At 41.8% G+C, this 19,590-nt stretch overlaps 1 protein-coding gene across 5 annotated transcripts in view; it reads left to right on the top strand.

Annotated features, from left to right (window-relative positions):
• Positions 1–19,590, top strand: part of LOC105470963 (transforming growth factor beta receptor 2) — an 87,065-nt gene that overhangs the window by 56,728 nt on the left and 10,747 nt on the right. For all 5 annotated transcript variants that reach the window (XM_011723331.3, XM_011723332.3, XM_071090770.1 and 2 more), the window contains 2 exons: positions 8,260–9,059; positions 10,760–10,901. In XM_011723331.3, the coding sequence (XP_011721633.2) occupies positions 8,260–9,059; positions 10,760–10,901 (942 nt within the window). The remainder of the gene's footprint in view (positions 1–8,259; positions 9,060–10,759; positions 10,902–19,590) is intronic.

Here is a 19,590-nt window from a genome sequence, read left to right as displayed (position 1 = left end):
AAATTCAGCATCCAGTCAAGGACAACACATTAGAATTGATTGTTTTGCCTCTACAGCGTGTTTTGGGTTTTCATGACATTGACTTTGATTTGACTAGGTCATTTCCTTTATAAAGGCACTTTCTAGATTTGTCTGATGATTTGATTAATTCAGATTAAACATTTCTGTAAAGAGTCTACTGGTGTTTTTATTGTAGGAAGTTTTTTTTAAAACAGTAATTCTGCAAAAAAAACAAGGTTTTGCATTTATATTCAGTCATATTAGTATCAAGATGACTGCAGATGCATACTTGGATGATAAAACCACTCAGAAAACTCAAGAAAATGGTAACTATAAAAGTCAGGAATAGTGATTACTTTTTAGAGGAAGGGAGGGATCTCCGATTGAGTTGGGGAACATGAACAGACTTCTGGGATGGCCAGCAAAATTATATTTTCTGACCTGACCAGTGGTTACAAGAGTGTTGACTTTATAATAATTCACTAAGCCAGACACTTGTTTTATGTACTTTTCTCTATCTGTGTTTCATTTTGGAATGAATTCTTTTTCATAAGAGAGAAATCAGAGTAATTTCTCTGATTCTGAAGTCCATACCGTGCTCTTGGGCTAAGTATATTTATTTTAAATTACCCTTAGGAGAAAGGAAAGAGAAAGAGAAGGCTAACTTTTTTTTTTTTTTTGAGACAGGGTCTCGTTCTGTTGCCCAGGCTAAAATGCAGTGGTGCCGTTATAGCTCACTCTAGTCTCGAACTTCTGGGCTCAAGTGATCCTCTTGCCGCAGCCTTTTAAGTAGCACAGATTATATGCCCATACCACCACATCCAGCTAATTTTTTTTAATTTTTAATTTTTATACAGACAGAGTCTCACTATATTGCCCAGACTGGTCTCAAACTCCCTGGGCTCAAGTGATCTTCCCACCTCAACTTCGCAAAGTGCTGGGATTACAGGTGTGAGCTACCATGTCTGCCCCCATTTTTGTTTTTTTAATCATCTGAGTGGTTTCAAAGCTTTTGTTCTTTCCATACCACCAAGCTGTCTCCTTAACAATGAACTCTGAGATCCATTTAATAATTCTGAAAATTTCCAGTCACTTCTGTCACACATAGAGGCCAGACTTGGTTGCAAATAAGGAGCCATTTGCAAATGTCAGAGTCTTGTTACATAAATATTTTTTTAAAGACAAATGTCAAATTCTTTTTTTATCTGTCTTCCAAAGATAAGTGTTAATATGCCATAAAAAAATACGAACTGGCAGAAAACCTCAAGGGGAAATCCTGTGGTATACTTTCCTTTGGAGTGATTGAAAAGTAAACAATTTGTCTTATAACTTTAATTTGCATGTGCGCACACACGCACATGCGCATGCACGCACACACACGTTGCTCTCAGCCTCTTTTAAATCCTTTGTTATGCCGACACTAGTTCCTAAAAGGAACTTAAAACTGAACCTCCCTAATTCACTATTTTAAATAAAAGTCACTTGGTTAAAAAAATAAAAACATTAAATTAAGGCCAACTTGGTAAGTAAAATCCTCTGTGGATCAGTTAATGTGTCCTGATAAAAAGCAAATCAACATAGCTGAATCTGGGAGATAGGCTCCTACTTTAATACTTGAAGTAGTTTGGCAATTCCTCCACTCCATAAAGGAGTTTAGGGCATAAATTTAGTGGGATACGTGGATGATAGTTTTTCACCCACCTTGGTGTATTAGTACACTACTGAGCTCAGATGCCAAGAGAGATTTTTGTGAAGTTGGCAGTGAAGCTCTAACCACAAGAATGTTCACATGCCAGCATGTTCACCTAAAGCAAGAGTATATATACAACTGGCTGAGATCCAAAGAAGGAAACTATGCTAAAGAGAGATAGCTGAGGGGAAGGCAGAACTTCCTGTCTCAAGTCATGTTAATTATAACATTAAAAGGACAGCATTCATTTATTGAGTACTTACCAGGAACGGCTTTTACTTAGCAAGAATACTTATTTACTAAGTAGACAAAAATGTTGTAGAAGCAACCAAGGCTCAGTATCCTCCTCTGTAAAACAGGGATAAGAGAATCTAACTCATATATTGGGTTGTTGGAGAAATAAAGTAGATCATGTTTACAAAATAAATTGCCCAGTGCCTAACCCAACAAAGCACATCATATATGAGTTATCTTTCTTATTGTTACAAGATTTCGAAGTAGGGCTTCTCCTCATTCTCCACTGCGGAGCTGCCTTCGCACTCCACAGAAGCTGTGACAGCACCCACCGTTGTCCATGTGCAGCACAACAAATCAAGCCGGGCAGATCTACCATTGGCACTAGTTACCAACTTCCTAGAGAGACCCATCAGTCCCAAAATCCCCGCTCTAGGAGTCCTGGAGAAGAGACTAACGCCCAAATGCCTTCACTCTGCCAAAGGAGCTTCCCTTTTGTGTGTGTGTGCGCCATGGACTTCTTGAAGTAAGGAAGCCTGTGGACCTCTTCTCACTGTGATATTTTTTAAATGCATAAAATAGAACACGGAGTATGTCAAAGAAAACCAATTACACTGACATACAATGATCAAATATTTTAAAAATGAATTTGTGTTACAGTAATATGTGTTTCTATAGTAATGCTTTTAAATACCAATAGCAGCAGATCTAAACAACTGAAGTGTCTAAATGATGAGCGTAAGTCACATGCTGAGATGTCTGCAACGACAAAGTCATAGGTACAGCTAATACTAGGAAATATTAATTTTTCATTAAAGGTTAGAGAAAATAAAAAAGATGCAATTTTTGCCCATTCAGATTCACAGACCCACTGAACCCTATTTACCGAGCCCAGGCTAAAAATGTTTACTATTATAGCCTCATTTTTGTATGGGCCTTGGAGAAATTCCACCCTTATTTTTCATGCCCTTCAGAGCTAGATCTAGTTCGATGTTATTACTATTCACGGAATGTCCTAATAGTGCAACAATTATGCTTTGAGCTCTGCTAAGGTCTAGGCCATGACAATAGGCTCTGAGAAAAGAAAAAGATTTTGGGGTTCTCCTTCACATAAAACTTTTTATTTCCTGGCAGGAAAAGGATGCATATTTATAGAGACACTGCTAAACTGTGGTTCTTAGTTCAGAGGAAAGGAAATAGTCCCTATACCCAAAATATAGTCCTTTAGACACATTATACAAGAATTGCCAGCGTCGCTCGGTGGATGGCTGTAAAATCACTTAGTCCAGGCTACACTAAAGAAAAACACTTCATCAAATTGGGACCCCCCACCCCCCCCCGCCCGCACACACACAGGGTCTTGCTCTGTTACCCAGGCTGGAATGCAGTGGTAGGATCCTAGTGTGCTGCAGCCTTGAACACCTGCCTCAAGTAAAGTAATCCTCCTGCCTCAGCTGCCCTAGTAGCTGGGACTACAGGAAGCACCACAGTGCCTGGCTAATTTTTTTTTTTTTTTTTTTTTTTTTTTCCAGTTTGTGTAGAGACAGTCTCACGATGTTGCCCAGGCTGGTCTCGAACTCCTGGGCTCAAGTGATCCTCCCGCCAAAGTGCTAGGATTTCAGGCATGAGCCACCACACCCAGCCTAAAGTCATTGTCATTCTTAGTTGGCTCTCACCAATATGAAGTTAAGAGATCAGGCATGGGGTTGAGATCAGGAAAGTCTCTCCAGTCAGGCAGTGCTCATTTTAAATACCAGCTTTGCTGTGGCCTAAATTTATCATCTTGGAAAATTACTTAAACTGTCTGACCTTTAGCTTCCCTATCTGTAAAATGGGGTTTATAATAATAGCAGTTTCTATCTCATAGGGTTTTTCTGGCAATTAAATTTAAATGTTTTATAAAATCCTTAGCACACAGCCAGGAACTTAGTAAGTGTTCAGATACGAGTTTCTCTGTAACTGGAGGCTGATGAAAAGAAACATTTCCTGTTGGTCTCCGAGTAAAGGAGATGCTGGCTTGTACCTACACCTAGAGCTGTTGGGTTTTCTAGTAGCAACCCAAGGGTTCATACTGCCCGAGGGTGTGGGTGGCTTCTGTTTAGATAAAGCCACATCCCAAAGCTTCCTTCCAACCTTGGTTGCTATTGTTAGAGTTTTTCACCACCTCTTTGAAGTTTCAAGATTGACAGATGTTATTCGAGAATTCCTCCTCCCGCCAAAAGTTTTTTAAGTGTAAGTTTTCTAAAGAAATAACAGGGAATTTTAGGAGAAAGTAAAACTTTGGTTTCTGACATTGAACTGGGGATTTCTAGAATCTTCCTCAGTCAGTGCTGCACATACACTTAAGGGGATTTCTGTTTTTGTGTTTCCTTTAGGCTAAAAAGGAATTGAAATGAGCAAAGAAGACTGTTTTTATAGATAGTTAGGAATTATAAATTAAAGGTAGCCATGATGAATCAACATTCCATTTGGACATTTTAGTGAATTAAGGACACAGCTAAGTAATGATGCAGTTAATATTTAAATTTTTCCAAATTTCATTTTCTCATATGTGAAAAAAAATTGACTACATATTCACATTTGGCCAAAGTGAAGTCTCTCGAGATTCTGCCAATGAGGTTATTAAAGTGACACCTCTAGAACAGGGGTCAGCAAAGTTTTTCTGTGAAGGGCCAGACAGTAAATATTTTAGGCTTTCTGGGCCAGATAAGATCTCTGTTGCACGAACTTCTTAGTTTTATTGTTTTTTAAACAACTGTTAAAAATGCGGGGAAAATCATTCTTAGGTCATAGGACTATACAAAAGCAGGCCATGGGCTCTTGAGCCATAGTTTGTCAAACCTTGCTATAAAATATTAGAAATTTGAGAAATATCATTCCACATAAGTTATCATTCAGTTTCTAAAACACGTTTGTTGAATACCATAAATTGCCCCATTCTGCCCCGGGTACTGGGTATAGCATGGTGACCAAATAGATCTGGCCACTACCCTGCTTTGTCAGGGAGAAGCAATCAGATAATCAAGTGGATTTATGATTATAAGACATTCCATGTAGTTACAGACACAGAGAATGGAGACAAGTGGGTACTTCAAGCAAACACATTCATTGGATACCACAGATAATAGAGGTGGAGTTTCAGGGAGGGAACATTGTGGAAGTGGTAAGTCTAAGTGGAAATGCCGACTGCTGGATCGGCTGTTGTGGTTGAACATTAGTTCATCTGCCCCCTTAATTTTGTTCTCCAGGTTTATACTTTGCTGGACAACAGGGACAGTCCATACATCTCCACAAGAGCATCTTTTTTTCTTTTGCATTTGAATCGTTCTGGAATTGCTTTGTCCCACCCCATTTCTGCCCTACTCTTGCCTGTTCTTTATCCCAACCCAAGCCTCCCAGTGTGAGTAAGAATTTATGTTTTTAAGGGCCAGTCACCAAATTTTCTCACTTTCCCTATATTTTTTAAATGCATTCATGTATCTTTCCAAAAAATGTTAATTTTTTTTCTCTTGGTTTCTGGAATTCTGATATATTGGGGTTACTTCTCTGGTTACTAGACCCAAGATTTTCATTTAGAATATACCGTCAGTGGAAGTTGGCATTTCTACTTAGACTTACCTTAAGAACAAATAATCATATTAAACCTTAAAAATTGATATATACTAGCTTCATTTCTCACTGTGTTTTGTTAAATGAAAGTATCAGATTCTGGGCCAGGTGCAGTGGCTCACGCCTGTAATCCCAGCACTTTGGGAGGCCAAGGCGGGCAGATCATGAGGTCAGGAGTTCGAGACCAGCCTGGCCAACATGGTGAAACCCCGTCTCTACTAAAAATACAAAAAAAAAAAAAAAAAAAAAAAAAATTAGCTGGGCGTAATGGTGCACGTCTGTAATCCCAGCTACTTGGGAGGCTGAGGCAGGAGGTGAGGTTGCAGTGAGCAGAGATCGCACCATTGCACTCCAGCCTGGGTGACAGAGCAAGACTCCATCTTCAGGAAAAAAAAAAAAAAAAAAAAAAACACGAAAGTATCAGATGCTGTATATAACCTGGCGTTCATCATCGTGAGCCAGGAAAATTTAGGACATGAACACACACGAGTTTAGGAGAGGAGTTTAATAAGCAGAAGAGAAGAGAAGGAGAAACAACTCCCTATAGAGAAAGGAGTCTCCAAGCAGAAACGACGGGCTGGCGGTGAATGTGCTGGATTTTATAGTCCGGTTTGAGGAGGTGGTGTCTGATTTACATAGGGCTCACAGATTGGTTCATTCAGGTATGACGTTTACATAGTGCATGGGGAGGACTGGTCACCCCACCCTAATCTTATGCAAATGGACTTTCCAGTTGATCAGCACCATCTTGTCTGCTCTTTACTGTACACATGGCTGACAGAGAAGGGAAGATGGAGCCACCGTCTTGAACATGTCCTTACTTCCTGCCGGCATTCACCCGTGCAAGCTCCCAGCTTGCCTGTGTCTGAAGCTCGACTTTACAGGCTGCTGTTTGTTAGCAAATGATTTGGGGCTGCTTTTCATTAAAACGAAAAGCCTTACCTTGGACTCCCATACCCTTACTATCGGCCCAAGTAATTTCTTCTTAACTCCTTTATCAATACCATTTAGGTAATAGGTTCCCCTCGAGAGAATTTGGTTATATCCTCATTCCACCTGGACTATATTCTCATCACTTCTTTTTTTTTTCTCTTCAAACACCTACTGTAGGTGAAAACGGACAATTGAATAATCAAAAGATCCTTCTCTGACATGGAGTTTGTTTCCCTACCACCTACCCGTTTTTTCCTTTCTATTCCCCAGGTGCAGGGTGGTCAGTATGGGAGAATTGCTCTTCCTTAGATAGATCATATATTCTTTCTCCTGAACAGAGCACTCTTTCCACTCATCACTGACTTTTCCCATTCTTCAGAGACCAACTTAAAGGCAATTTTTTGCTACTGTGCCTTCCATGTTTCTCTAAACTCTTCCACATTCCACTAACATATAGATTGCATTGTACATTTAGCCCCTATCCCAGATGCCATATATTCCTTATTTGTATATATGCCCTAAGTCCTCTATTGGGTACTCTGAGGGCAGTGCCATGCCCAACGTAGACACTCAGTAGTGATATATTTAACGAATGATTCTAGGATCTGAGCATGATTAATGGGTACTTTGGAGGGCGGATAGATGACACATAAAGCAGTAGAATTCTGGCATGTTTGCCCAATGAAAACAGCCCAGCACAAGCTCCCATTGAACTAGAGCTGCCTTTTGCTGTCTCCTGTCCACTGTCTGTTTCTATTCATGTCCTTCTTCCAAAGAGGAAAACTGTTTCACCAGAGCCAACAAGGCCAGCATATGAACCAAAGTTTGAAGCACAAGATATTATAGTTAGATATCTGGTGCTAAGGACTCTATTCATCAGCTCACAGGGGCCTGCTCCAGAATTCCAAGTCATAAAACTGCAACGTTTCCATTGTTAACTGATCTTACCTTTGTGGCAATGTTTCCATCGTTGCTATTAAATATTTCAGTTCCATGAAACTACAATTTACATGCACACTGAAAAGAGAAATGGTGGGTGGTGTAAGATACCTGTCCAAAGAGATCCTTTCCACGGACTCCTCTCCCTGTCACCCATAGGCCTAGGGTAGCCTGAATGCTGATCAGGGCAGAACAAGTTGGAGCTTGAAAAAGAGCAAAGATTTTGGTGGAAACCGTGGCATGCTCTGTGTTTTTACCAGATATCATACATGCAAATTTTTTGAAGGCAGAAGCTGTGTCATTTTTTTTCCACGTTCCCAATGTTCTGAGCTTCGATAACACTCAATAAATGCTTTGTCTTTTTATTTGGCAGTATTGAGGATCTGCCGTGTGCTACGTGCAGTTTACTGTAGTGAAGAAGACATGGTCCCTGCCAGCATGGAGTTCCCTGTCTGTGGGGGATGGGGAAAGTGGGGAAAGACAGACGTGAAATCAAGAGGTGGAGTCATAGGTCATTTAATTTAAGTTGCACTGAATTGTTACCTAGGAAAGGTATAAGATGCAATGAAAATGTATAAAATAAGACAATTTTCCAAGTTTTTCTAGGTCTCTCTTAAGGAGTGACATTTAAGCTGAAATTTGAAGGAAGAGTAGGAGATGTCAAATAGATGGCCAGAGGCAGGGAAGACTGAACAAGTGTGCACTGGCATCCCTGAAATAAAAATTAACAATGTAGTATCTACAAAAACTATACAGATGCTAAAATCTATAGATGCTCGGGCATGAACCCGCTTCCTGACAGTACATACCTACCACATCCAACTCCTTCTCTCCTTGTTTTGTTTCCCCATCAGAATACAACACCAGCAATCCTGACTTGTTGCTAGTCATATTTCAAGTGACAGGCATCAGCCTCCTGCCACCACTGGGAGTTGCCATATCTGTCATCATCATCTTCTACTGCTACCGCGTTAACCGGCAGCAGAAGCTGAGCTCATCCTGGGAAGCTGGCAAGCCACGGAAGCTCATGGACTTCAGCGAGCACTGTGCCATCATCCTGGAAGACGACCGCTCCGACATCAGCTCCACATGCGCCAACAACATCAACCACAACACAGAGCTGCTGCCCATTGAACTGGACACCCTGGTGGGGAAAGGTCGCTTTGCTGAGGTCTATAAGGCCAAGCTGAAGCAGAACACTTCAGAGCAGTTTGAGACAGTGGCAGTCAAGATCTTTCCCTATGAGGAGTATGCCTCTTGGAAGACGGAGAAGGACATCTTCTCAGACATCAACCTGAAGCATGAGAACATACTCCAGTTCCTGACAGCTGAGGAGCGTAAGACGGAGTTGGGGAAACAGTACTGGCTGATCACTGCCTTCCATGCCAAGGGCAACCTACAGGAGTACCTGACGCGGCATGTCATCAGCTGGGAGGACCTGCGCAAACTGGGCAGCTCCCTCGCCCGGGGCATTGCCCACCTCCACAGTGATCACACTCCGTGCGGGAGGCCCAAGATGCCCATCGTGCACAGGGACCTCAAGAGCTCCAATATCCTCGTGAAGAACGACCTGACCTGCTGCCTGTGTGACTTTGGGCTTTCCCTGCGTCTGGACCCTACTCTGTCTGTGGATGACCTGGCTAACAGCGGGCAGGTAAGTTAGAGATAGTGCTAGATTCCCTTTACCTTGAGCCTGGCCTCACCCTACCTCTTGATCCGTATCTCCTGGCTCTTATCTCAAACAGCCCTATACTCTGGACGCTGGTTTAGAGAATCTAGCCAAAGTACCGAGTCTGCCTTGAGCATGCTCTGCTCTCTCCTGCCTGAGCATTTTTGCTAATGGACAGCATTTCTCCTCCTGTCTTCAAATCCCTCCCAATTCAGCACATTTTTTCCTCCTGGATCAATTCTCATTTCTCTTCCAGCAAATGCTTTTTCCTTTTTTCAAGCACTGTCAGTACTTTACCTCTATTTTTTCCCCTCTCTTATGGTTGTACTCAGTCCTTTCTAGAACTCTATATTAGCTGTAGTTGTGTTGGTTTCTTTGTATGATTCTTTGTATTAATAGGGTCGTGGAAGGCCTATTAATAATGTCATGGATCTCCCTGAAGTCCAAATCTACATCCACATGGTCACCCAAGATACCTAGCACAATGCCTCGAACATTGAAAGTAAAATAAGTACTTGTCAACTGAGTGAGCGCTTCCGCTCTTGAAGCACTCTCACAGATTAAAATGGAAATGTTTTTGGCTAAGAAACTATCGGAAGGTGATTAGAAATCACCACAACATCTTATAAATGACAAGCCCAGTGTTTTCACACAGTGGAGTCTGTGGAGAGCAGCACTGTCTTCTTTAGCCAGGTGGCAGGACACACTCTGAAGCATATGGTTACTGCTCAGTCAGCCCTGTGTCCATGGCAGCACACACAGTGTTGAGGTAAACATCGAAACATGGGCAGCCTAATGTGCCAGAGTAATGAGCCATGCAATGACCTCTTGAGAAGAAAAACTGTTTCTAATACATGCCAATGAGAAACATTCCTTGGAATGATAATATCAACTCACTCGGCTTCCCTAGATCCTTGGGAAGGCAGGACTTTATTGTTATTTAGTCAGTCTATACATACTACAATACTAAATATTTAAGTGATCCATTCCCTGGAATATTTTTTTCCTTTTTCATATGGATCCCACGTTTGCATATTATCAGTCATAGAGATTAGCACAGGCCTAAAAGTCAAAATAAAACTACATGGCCCACACGTGAAAATTATAAAGTGATCCAGATTTGGTCTTTTACTGTGAAAATGCTTTTATACAATTTAATTTAGTACAGATGATATGCAATGGTACTATATCCTTTGCACACTGGAATGTGCCATGGGATAAATAAAGATTAAGACTCAGTCCTGAAGTGATCAAAACTGATAGCAATTATTATTTTTACCATAAGTCGTGGAGCTTCAGGAATAAAAAAATAAACTTAATTTTGAAAAGCAAAAATAAACATTTAAAATATCACAAATGTTGTCTCTCAGGTTATCTGTAAGGATGTTACTGAAAAATGTGATGACACAAGTCATGGGGTTAGATAAGGCAGCTCTGGGGTTTGGCACTTGCCTATTTTGGCATGCTTTGTTTATAGTCTTTAGAGCGTTTTCAGGGAGAGAACATCTCTTAAAAAATAACCATCTACCTGTACCTTTCTGTGCATTTCTCATTCTTTAAAACAGCCCTGTGATTTTTGTAAAAAAAATCCTTTGCACATGTCAGGAGCCACTATCAGCTATATTGTGAAAATAAAAATGCAGCTGGAATTAAATGATGGGCCTCACTGTCTGTTTTTGCTATAGGTGGGAACTGCAAGATACATGGCTCCAGAAGTCCTAGAATCCAGGATGAATTTGGAGAATGTAGAGTCCTTTAAGCAGACCGATGTCTACTCCATGGCTCTGGTGCTCTGGGAAATGACATCGCGCTGTAATGCGGTGGGAGGTAGGTATGGACCAGCATCACTGTGTAGTGGTAAACTTGTCTTCAAAATAAGATCATGTGTTGGCCGGGCGCGGTGGCTCACGCCTGTAATCCCAGCACTTTGGGAGGCCAAGACAGGCAGATCACGAGGTCAGGAGATCGAGACCATCCTGGCTAACGCTGTGAAACCCTGTCTCTACTAAAAATAAAAAAAAAAAAATTAGCCAGGCGCGGTGGCAGGCGCCTGTAGTCCCAGCTACTCGGGAGGCTGAGGCAGGAGAATGGCGTGAACCCGGGAGGCGGAGCTTGCAGTGAGTGGAGATCCGGCCACTGCACTCCAGCCTGGGCGACAGAGCGAGATTCCATCTCAAAAAAAAAAAAAAAAAAAAGATCCTGTGTTGCTTCATTATTCCAGGGGTTACAAAGCAGTTATTAGAGCTACTTGAGATCTGATATTATGCAACCATCCCAGAACTATTTGGGGTTGTGCTAAACAGCCTAGGTTTTTAAACCGAAAGCCACATTTAGAGCATAAAGCTTTGTATCTCCTTTTATAAAGCTTTGTATAATTACTCTTCTCTTGACACATCTCTTCACAATTATTTAAATATCTGGCAAGAGATGAATACTAATAAAATGTGTAAGAATTACCTCTAATGATCATAGGATGATATTCAGATAAGCATCTGATTTCTTTTACTTTGTGTTTTAAGGTTTTTCAGAATTATGTCTGGGAAAAGGATTTGATTCAAAATTTAGTTTTATGGACATGACATTCTTTTATTGGGCAAAAAAAGAAAATCATTGTTTGAGATATTTGTTTAGGTTTTGAAAATTCTAGTGAAGAGGTTATTGAGGAAAGCTGTCCTTTCGCTGCTTAAGCCTGCAAGACTGATTGGGAGGCCTACTTTTCTCCTGAAAAGCCCAAGGTGTCCAGCTGGCTTGCTCTTTTTCTCCCCAAGTTCAGCCACCTACTGTTTGTTTTTCTATTAGGATCATTTTTCCCTGAACACACTGTCATAGCCTCCCAGATGCCCTCTGCTATGTCTTCTTTGCAGGTTGTATGCTGAGTCCTTTTCACTTTAGAGGCTGTTACTACTATTGACCGTGAACCTGTAGATAGGATGAGCAACAAACATCTGGGGTGCCAGGGTGAGGCTATTCTAGGAAGTGTTGTCCCCTAGTGTCCAAGAGACAAGAACAGTTAAGGTGTACATTACTATACCCTTTCCTGACTCTTCTCAGTACCGTGGAGGGCAGATGAATGACACATAAAGCAACAGAATTCTGGCATGCTTGTCCAATGAAAGCAGCCCAGCACAAGCTTTCATTGAACTAGAACTGCCTTTTGCTGTCTCCTGTCCACTGTGTGTTTCTATTCATGTCCTTCTTTATTTCTCAGGTGAGAAAGGGTCTTAGGTCTCACCTGAGAAATCTGTGCACCCAAGTTCATCCTGGTTGGCTGCCAAATGAAGCCAAACTAACTCCATTCCTTTTTTTTTTTTTTTTTTTTTTTTTTTTTTTAAAGACAGAGTCTCATTCTGTCACCCAGGCTGGAATGCAGTGGCTCAGTCTTGGCTCACTGCAACCTCCGCCTCCTGGGTTCAAGTGATTCTCCTGGCTCAGCCTCCTGAGTAGCTGAGATTATAGACACACACCACCACACCCAGCTAATTTTTGTATTTTTAGTAGAGATAGGGTTTCACCATGTTGATCAGGCTGGCATCGAACTTTTGACCTCATGATCTGCCTGCCTTGACTTCCCAAAGTGCTGAGATTACAGGCGTGAGCCACCGTGCCCGGCCTCCATTCCATTTTTAACTTTTTGTTTTGTAATAATTTTAGACTTACAAAATAGTTGCAAAACTAGTGGAGTTTCTATATACTCTTCACTCAACTTTGCCTGTTGTTAATATCTAACCTAAACCATAGTATGGCTGTCAAAAACAGCAAATTAGCCTGGGTTCAGTGTTCTTAATTAATCCATATACCTATCTGTACTTCCAAGTCCCCAGTAATGTTCTTTTCTGAAACAGGGTCCAGTCTAGGATCCCGCATTGATCTAATGTGCACGCCTCCTTAGTCTCCTTGACCTTGTGACAGTTCCTCAGTCTATTTTTGTCTTTTATGACCTTGACACTTGTGAAAAGTTTAAAACAGTTATTTAGACTGTCTCTCACTTTGGGTTTCACTGATGTTTTCTCATGATTTGTTGAGATTACATATTTTGGGCAAAATTACCACAGAAACGATAGTGTGCCTGTCTTCAGTGTGTCATATCAGGGGGAGTAAGATGTCCATGTGTCTGATGACTAATGTTAAATTTGGTCTCTTGGTTAAAGTGGGACCTGCTGGTTTCTCCTCTGTAAAAAATACTATTTGTCCATTTGTAAGTAATACATCCCTTTGACCTGTTTCTAAAGATACTATATACCTGTTTAGCAAACTTAAGCAAAATTTAGCAAAATTTAAAATTTTAGCAAAATTTAGCAAGTACTAAATACCTATTTAGAACTTTCTTATTCATAATTTACCCACTAATTTGACGATCTATGACTAATTCATGCCTATAATAATTATTACTATAATGCTTGCTTAAGGAAGATTTTCTATTTTTCTTGTTTCTTCTACATTTATTAATATGCATTCTACTTTAAGAAAGATCTGCCTCTTCTGTCACCATCCCCTGTTCTTTGTTTACTAATTATGTATTTATATCAGCAGGGGATTTTGGATGTTTATTTTATTATATGGATATCCAGTATTGTCATTATTTATTTTGTTGCTCAGGTTGCCACAGCTTGGGTCACTGGTCCAAACTACCCAGCATTTTTCAGTTGGCACCACTGCTGGCTCTGATTCTTCATCCTGTTCAGAATATGCAGAGCCAATTCTCCAGCGTGGGTCTAGGTCACCCCCTCCCATCCTGCCTGCTGCTGAACCTCATGTGCTTTCCTGAGACCCCGGCATGGGGATGGCACTTCCTATCTAGCTGACATAGTTATTTTCTAGTTTCTTGACCAAGGTTTCTTCCCCCAAAACACTTCCAAAAGTTAACTTTGTTTTTCCTTGCACAGTGAAATTTGTTTAACCAAGTTTCAGCCACTGAGAATAATTTTCTGCTTGAAAGCTCTGACAGTTCCAAAATGAATCTTAAGCCGGGTATGAGTTGTGTCAGAGACAATGCTGTTGTCACTGTCAGAATAAATTTACCTAGATTTCAGTATCGTTCCCTATCCTTTCAACCCTGTTATTCTATAAACATGAGCGGGAGATTGTGTCTCTGTCTTTCCCTCTGTCAGTGCAGCCAGCTTATTAAGGCCCTAGGTGAGCTCCCAGCTTTCATTGTTATCACTGACTAAAACCCTTGCCTGTTGATATTTGCTGAGTGTGGAAAAATTTAAGCTAATGAGGAAGAAGTTCACCAACTTTTACGAGGTCTAAAAACAGTTACAGTATAAACAAGTTTTCCCAAGGAAGGAACAGGATCTGGTTTATTCAGCTAGTCTCAAAAAATCTTTTATAACCTTAGGATAAGAACAGACAGCCCTGGGGAACCGGAAAGAGGCCATCCCAGTTCTCATTTCCTTTGATCTTAAGCCCACAGTCCTGTTTCTCCCATCTTCGCTCAGGCTGCAGACACCAGGGTTATTTATCCATCCTCATGTTCGTCCTGACACAAAGCCCTTCGCTTGATTAAGTATGTGAACTCACGTAGTAAGCTCCTTCTCCCACCTTGACTTCTTCTTTTAAAAGCATTAGTGATTTTTGTTTGTTGCTTTCTTTTTGGTGTGTCTCAAAAACCTTAAAGACATATTTTCAGTCTAGTCTTAGTTTCAGGGGCTTTTCTTTTACATTCAAAAAGTCCTCTGGAAAGTATACGAAGCCTGAAGACAGATGGATTCCCTCCAACTGCATGCATCTTGATGTTGTCCCAACTGTAGCTTTTGTAGAAACATAGATGGAAGGACAGGTTTTGACCTCAAGAGGCTTACAGTCTACAGGAAATAGTTGTTTGTTTCTTCTCCCTTCTTTTTCAAAAACTTACACATGCAGATAAGTTTCTTACCTTACAAATTAAATAAATAATGAATCCCCCTGTTTGATGTTAGACTTTAATTTTAAGATACAAGGAAGAGGGAAGGATGTAAAAGGTCTTTCCTTAAGCTTGAACTTCTGCAGTTTGCAGTACAACATATGTAATTACCACTTTTTAAAAAATCAGCAGTCTTATTTCAAAAAAGGAAATGTGGAATATGCTTACCTTTGTATGATGAATCATAGATGGACAGTAAAGGGAACCAGATCTCCAGGGTCATCTTCTCTGTAGGCTCTGAGTCTGTGTGCTGCGGGATCATGGATCGGGGCCACTTCTGTGACACAAAAGGCTTATGATCTGGCCCATCGAGCCAGCTACCAAGCACCTACAGGGAAGCCTACTCAAGAGGTATGATCCACCTCAACTGTGTGCAGAAGGATGGTGGGATCCAAGTCTCCAGTGAAAACAGATAATCCACATGGCAAGTGTAGTGGATCTACCCGCTGAAGGAGGGTAAATGAGCCTCCTTGAATTTCTTAGGATGACTGCCATTGGTAATATGGATATAGCACCCCATCCGATACTGAGAGAGTCCCCAGTTGTACTGATACTTTTTTAAGCTATGGAACATTAACCTCTCCATTATCAATTGTTAATGAGCTGTTGCAGAAGTGACTATTTGTTTTACTTTCTTGGATGTTGACATTACACTATTCACTACTTGAAGAAAAATGTTCTAAGTAGTAGAAGATCTAACTGAATGAAGTAGGATACAAGGATTAGGGACAATTTCACAGAAAACTGTGAAGTCCCGTGTCTCCTGCCTTTAAGTGACTCATAAACATGGATATTAAGGCTCCAAGCTCACCTCCACGCCACATTCTCATTCTGTGTGCATCAGTTCATCGTGATGAAAGTCTTTTAGGTCTCACCTCCAGGCTTTGTCTCATGCTATTTACTGGCACTGGAACACTTAACTAGACTGTTTTTAACAGGCAAGTGTGGTTCAGTTGTGATAAATGCTTAGGAAGGGAAAGCAGTGAGCTCAAGGGACTGAACGCCCAGGTTGGCTACAGGGAGTGCAGTGTTAGGGTCAGGGAATGAGAGTTAGGTCAGTTCTTGAAGGAAGAGGAAGACTCTGGAACATCCTTCTGAGTTACTTCTTTATCAGCCAATCACTCCTCACTGCAAGGGAGCACAGGGAAAACAGAAAGAACAGCACTACACTGGAGAAGCCTCACTTTTATCAGATGAGAAAACATAAACAGATGATAATAGAGCTCTTCAAAAGCCAGGTGGTACAGCTTCATTTAGCACAAAATTCTACCAGGGAGCTCGGGAGATGTGCTGCAGTTAGGTAAAGAGGCTGGTCAGAGAGAACGGCTTCATGTTGAAAGTACATTTGGTCCAGATAAAGCCATAAAGGAATAACCACCACTTCTTGAGCACTTGCTCCAGACATCAACTCATTTAATCTACCAAAACTCTTTTAGGTGTGTACTGTTACGAATCCCATTTTACAACAAGAAAACTGAGGGCTCAGGAAGTGCGAAAGTTGTGGAGCCAGGAATCAAAGCCCTGTTGTCTGACTCTGTAGCTCACTGGCCGTAGTATTGCAGGTATACTGCTAGCCTGGCCAATGCAGAACATGTTTTAAAAATAGTAGCTATGGCTGGGTGCAGTGGCTCACGCCTGTAATCCCAGTACTTGGGGAGGCCAAGGCGGGCAGATCATGAGGTCAGGAGTTTAAGAGCAGACTGGCCAAGATAGTGAAACGCCATCTCTACTAAAAATACAAATATTAGCCGGGCATGGTGGCAGGCGCCTGTAGTCGCAGCTACTCAAGAGGCTGAGGCAGAGAATTGCTTGAACCTAGATCACGCCGCTGCACTCTAGCGACAGAGCGAGACTCCGTCCCCAGCCCTGCCCCTAAAAATAGTAGCTATGATTCCTATGAGCAGTGTGGATAGGATAGTCAGAGCTACTCTGTGCATCCTGGCAGTTGATACGAAGCCTTTCCAGCAGAAGCTGAGGAGACAATCACATGTTTGAGGAACATTCAGTGATAGCCTCACTTCTCTGGGTGAATCCCTGTTAACAGACCCCAAGGCTGTTAATCTGTGTAGCATGTCACAGTATTGATGCCTTAAAATTTGAGATAACTGCTTTGCCTTTATTTCCCTAAAGATACATTTATTCATTCATTCACTCAAAAATTATTCACTGAGTACCTCTTGTGTCGCAGGCATTATTTAAAATGCCAGGGATACTGTAGTTTAAAAAGCAGTATCTTTCTTCGAGAGACAGGAAGTCTAGTGAAGAGCCAGTATTTTAGTGACAGGTAATGAACAAAGAGGTACGTAATATAATGTTGGAGTTGGGTGGGGTGGGTGGGATGATTTTAGAAAGAAAAATAGACTTGGGGGATAGAAAATGAAAGAGGCTGTCATTTCAGACATTGTAATCCTCTGAAAGAATACAAAAGAAAGAAAAGAACACAAATCTTTCAGAATTGTTTGAAGTCAGAACAAGACAGGAGGAGGTGACTGGTGTGTTACTGTTTTATGAAGAAGGAGAAAAGCTTCTTCATGAAGTCGCCGTTCAGCAAGAACAGAACTGGAGAGGGGTTCTCTTACAAAGAAGCCCCTGTCCCAGGCTTTCAGTCTGTCTGGTGTTCATACAAGTGTTTGTGTGTTGTGTGGAAGGCGCGTGAAGGTGCTCCCGTTCAGGACCCCTTTGGTGAACACAGCAGGCACAATACTCTCGTCATCCCCAGCCAAACTGGCCCACAAGCACACTGACTTCCACATCCCTGGCATTGAGGCCTTCGAATAGAAGCTGACACATAGCAGCCAGCTAAGCAAGTATTTAACGAGGAGTAACACAACTCCAAGAAGGGCTCCTTAGCCTATTGTCAAGTTGCTGAGTCTTGTAAGATGGAAAAAAAAAAAAAAGAAGTGCAAATGAACCAAAAAGAAAGGGAAGGGGGAGGGGCAAGAAAGAGAGAGAGAAAAAAAGGAGGCGTTGGAAAGAGGGCTGAGGAGAGACCAGGATTGAAACACTTCATTTTCCTGGATTTTCGAGGGAGCACAGTTTGGAAAGCAGATATGAAGACTCGGGGGGTACTGCTTTGGAGAAAAGCATCAACCACTTTGCTGCCCTGTTACGCTGGGACTACAGTCGAAACAACAGCTGTGCACCAGATGCTGACTTTCCGAGGAATACCGTTGCTGTCCCAGAGACCTGCTCTCTGAGTGTTGCGGAACTGGGAAGAGACAGGCAAGCATGGTTTTCTCTTAGGAGCCTTTTGAGACAAATTAAAAGAAGCTGCGAGGGCCAGGCAGTTGTGGGTGGCTTCCGTCAGCGAAAGGGCTGCAGGGAGAGGTGGCAGGAGGGAGATGGAAGGAAGAGAAAGTTGTTCTCAAGCAGTGAAATAAAGAGGTTTTTTTTTTAGAAAAGATGCTGTTTGAGGCACTCAGGGAAATTCTGAGGTGTTCAGCCCTGTCCGTCTGGCTTCAGAAACAGTCTGAGGGTGAGACAAAGGCTTGGTTTGATGAACTAATTCTGCTGTGTAGGCATATGTCTTGGGTGGAGTGCCTCCGACCCTGGAACAAGAATTTGAGTGCAAGTAGTTTAGTTGGGAAGAGATTGCAGGAAATGCCAGTAAGAGAATGAGGAAATGAGTCAGGAGAGGGAAGGAAACCAGTAAAGGATATCTTATCAAGTGAGTTACCACTGTGGGCAACTGGAGTATAACTACGGGCGGTATAGAACACACACCTCAGTGTCATACCACCTGACTTAAAGGAAGCTGGGTGTTTATCTTTCCAACTCCCATCAGTCTTTGCTGGAGGGCTGCTCCAGGCCGAGCTGGGAGGGTTCACTCCCCAGCCCTCCTCGCCTGTTCTTCCTGGAGCTGGGCCAGCCTAACCAGAAGGGCCATTGCGATGGGGTTGGGAGGTGGTGGTGCAGCTGGCCTTGCAGCATCACACTGAATAACGTTGGGGGGCACATGTGACTCTTCTTATTTTGTGGATATAGGAAGTGAGGCACAAACTCTTGACATCTCTTTTCAAAGTCCTCATATCTACTTTTTAAAGGAGTCAGTGCAACAACAACAAAATAATACTTGCAATGCATATTGTTAGCTCTTCCACTTTTTAAGTGCTAAACTCAGTCATTACTCTCTAAGCCCTTCACTTTTTTCTTAGAGGCAATTCCAATTTTTTTAAAAAAGTGGTTCTTATTATAGGTTAGCCAGGTATAACATTTTCTCTGGACTCATCTCACATGCTCCTGAACTTGCTGTCTATGCAGTTCTTCACAAGAGAGAGGCCCAAGGTCAAACATCATTTGATCAAATGTGCAAAGAGGAACTGCATTAATTCTATTGCCAACTATGCCCTGATCTGATGCCTGTGGTTAAAATGAGATTCTCATCCTTACCTCACCTCCGCCACCAGTCACATCTACTTCCCTAAACCCAGAAAGGACAAGTGTTTGGGTTTAATGTGGGTACATAACACCAGCTAAGGAGAGGGCTGCTCTTTGTCATTGTTTTTTTGCATAGCTTGTTTAGAAATTACAAATAACCATCCGGCAGACCCCATAAGGTTCCCCTTCTCAAGGTTATATGCTAAAGAGGGCCCCATCAAGGCAGGGAGGGGCACC

The sequence above is a fragment of the Macaca nemestrina genome, chromosome 2 (assembly GCF_043159975.1).
Source record: "Macaca nemestrina isolate mMacNem1 chromosome 2, mMacNem.hap1, whole genome shotgun sequence".
Taxonomy (NCBI): domain Eukaryota; kingdom Metazoa; phylum Chordata; class Mammalia; order Primates; family Cercopithecidae; genus Macaca; species Macaca nemestrina.
The sequence above is the reverse complement of the archived record's forward strand: the minus strand, read 5'-3'. Positions and strand labels throughout refer to the sequence as shown.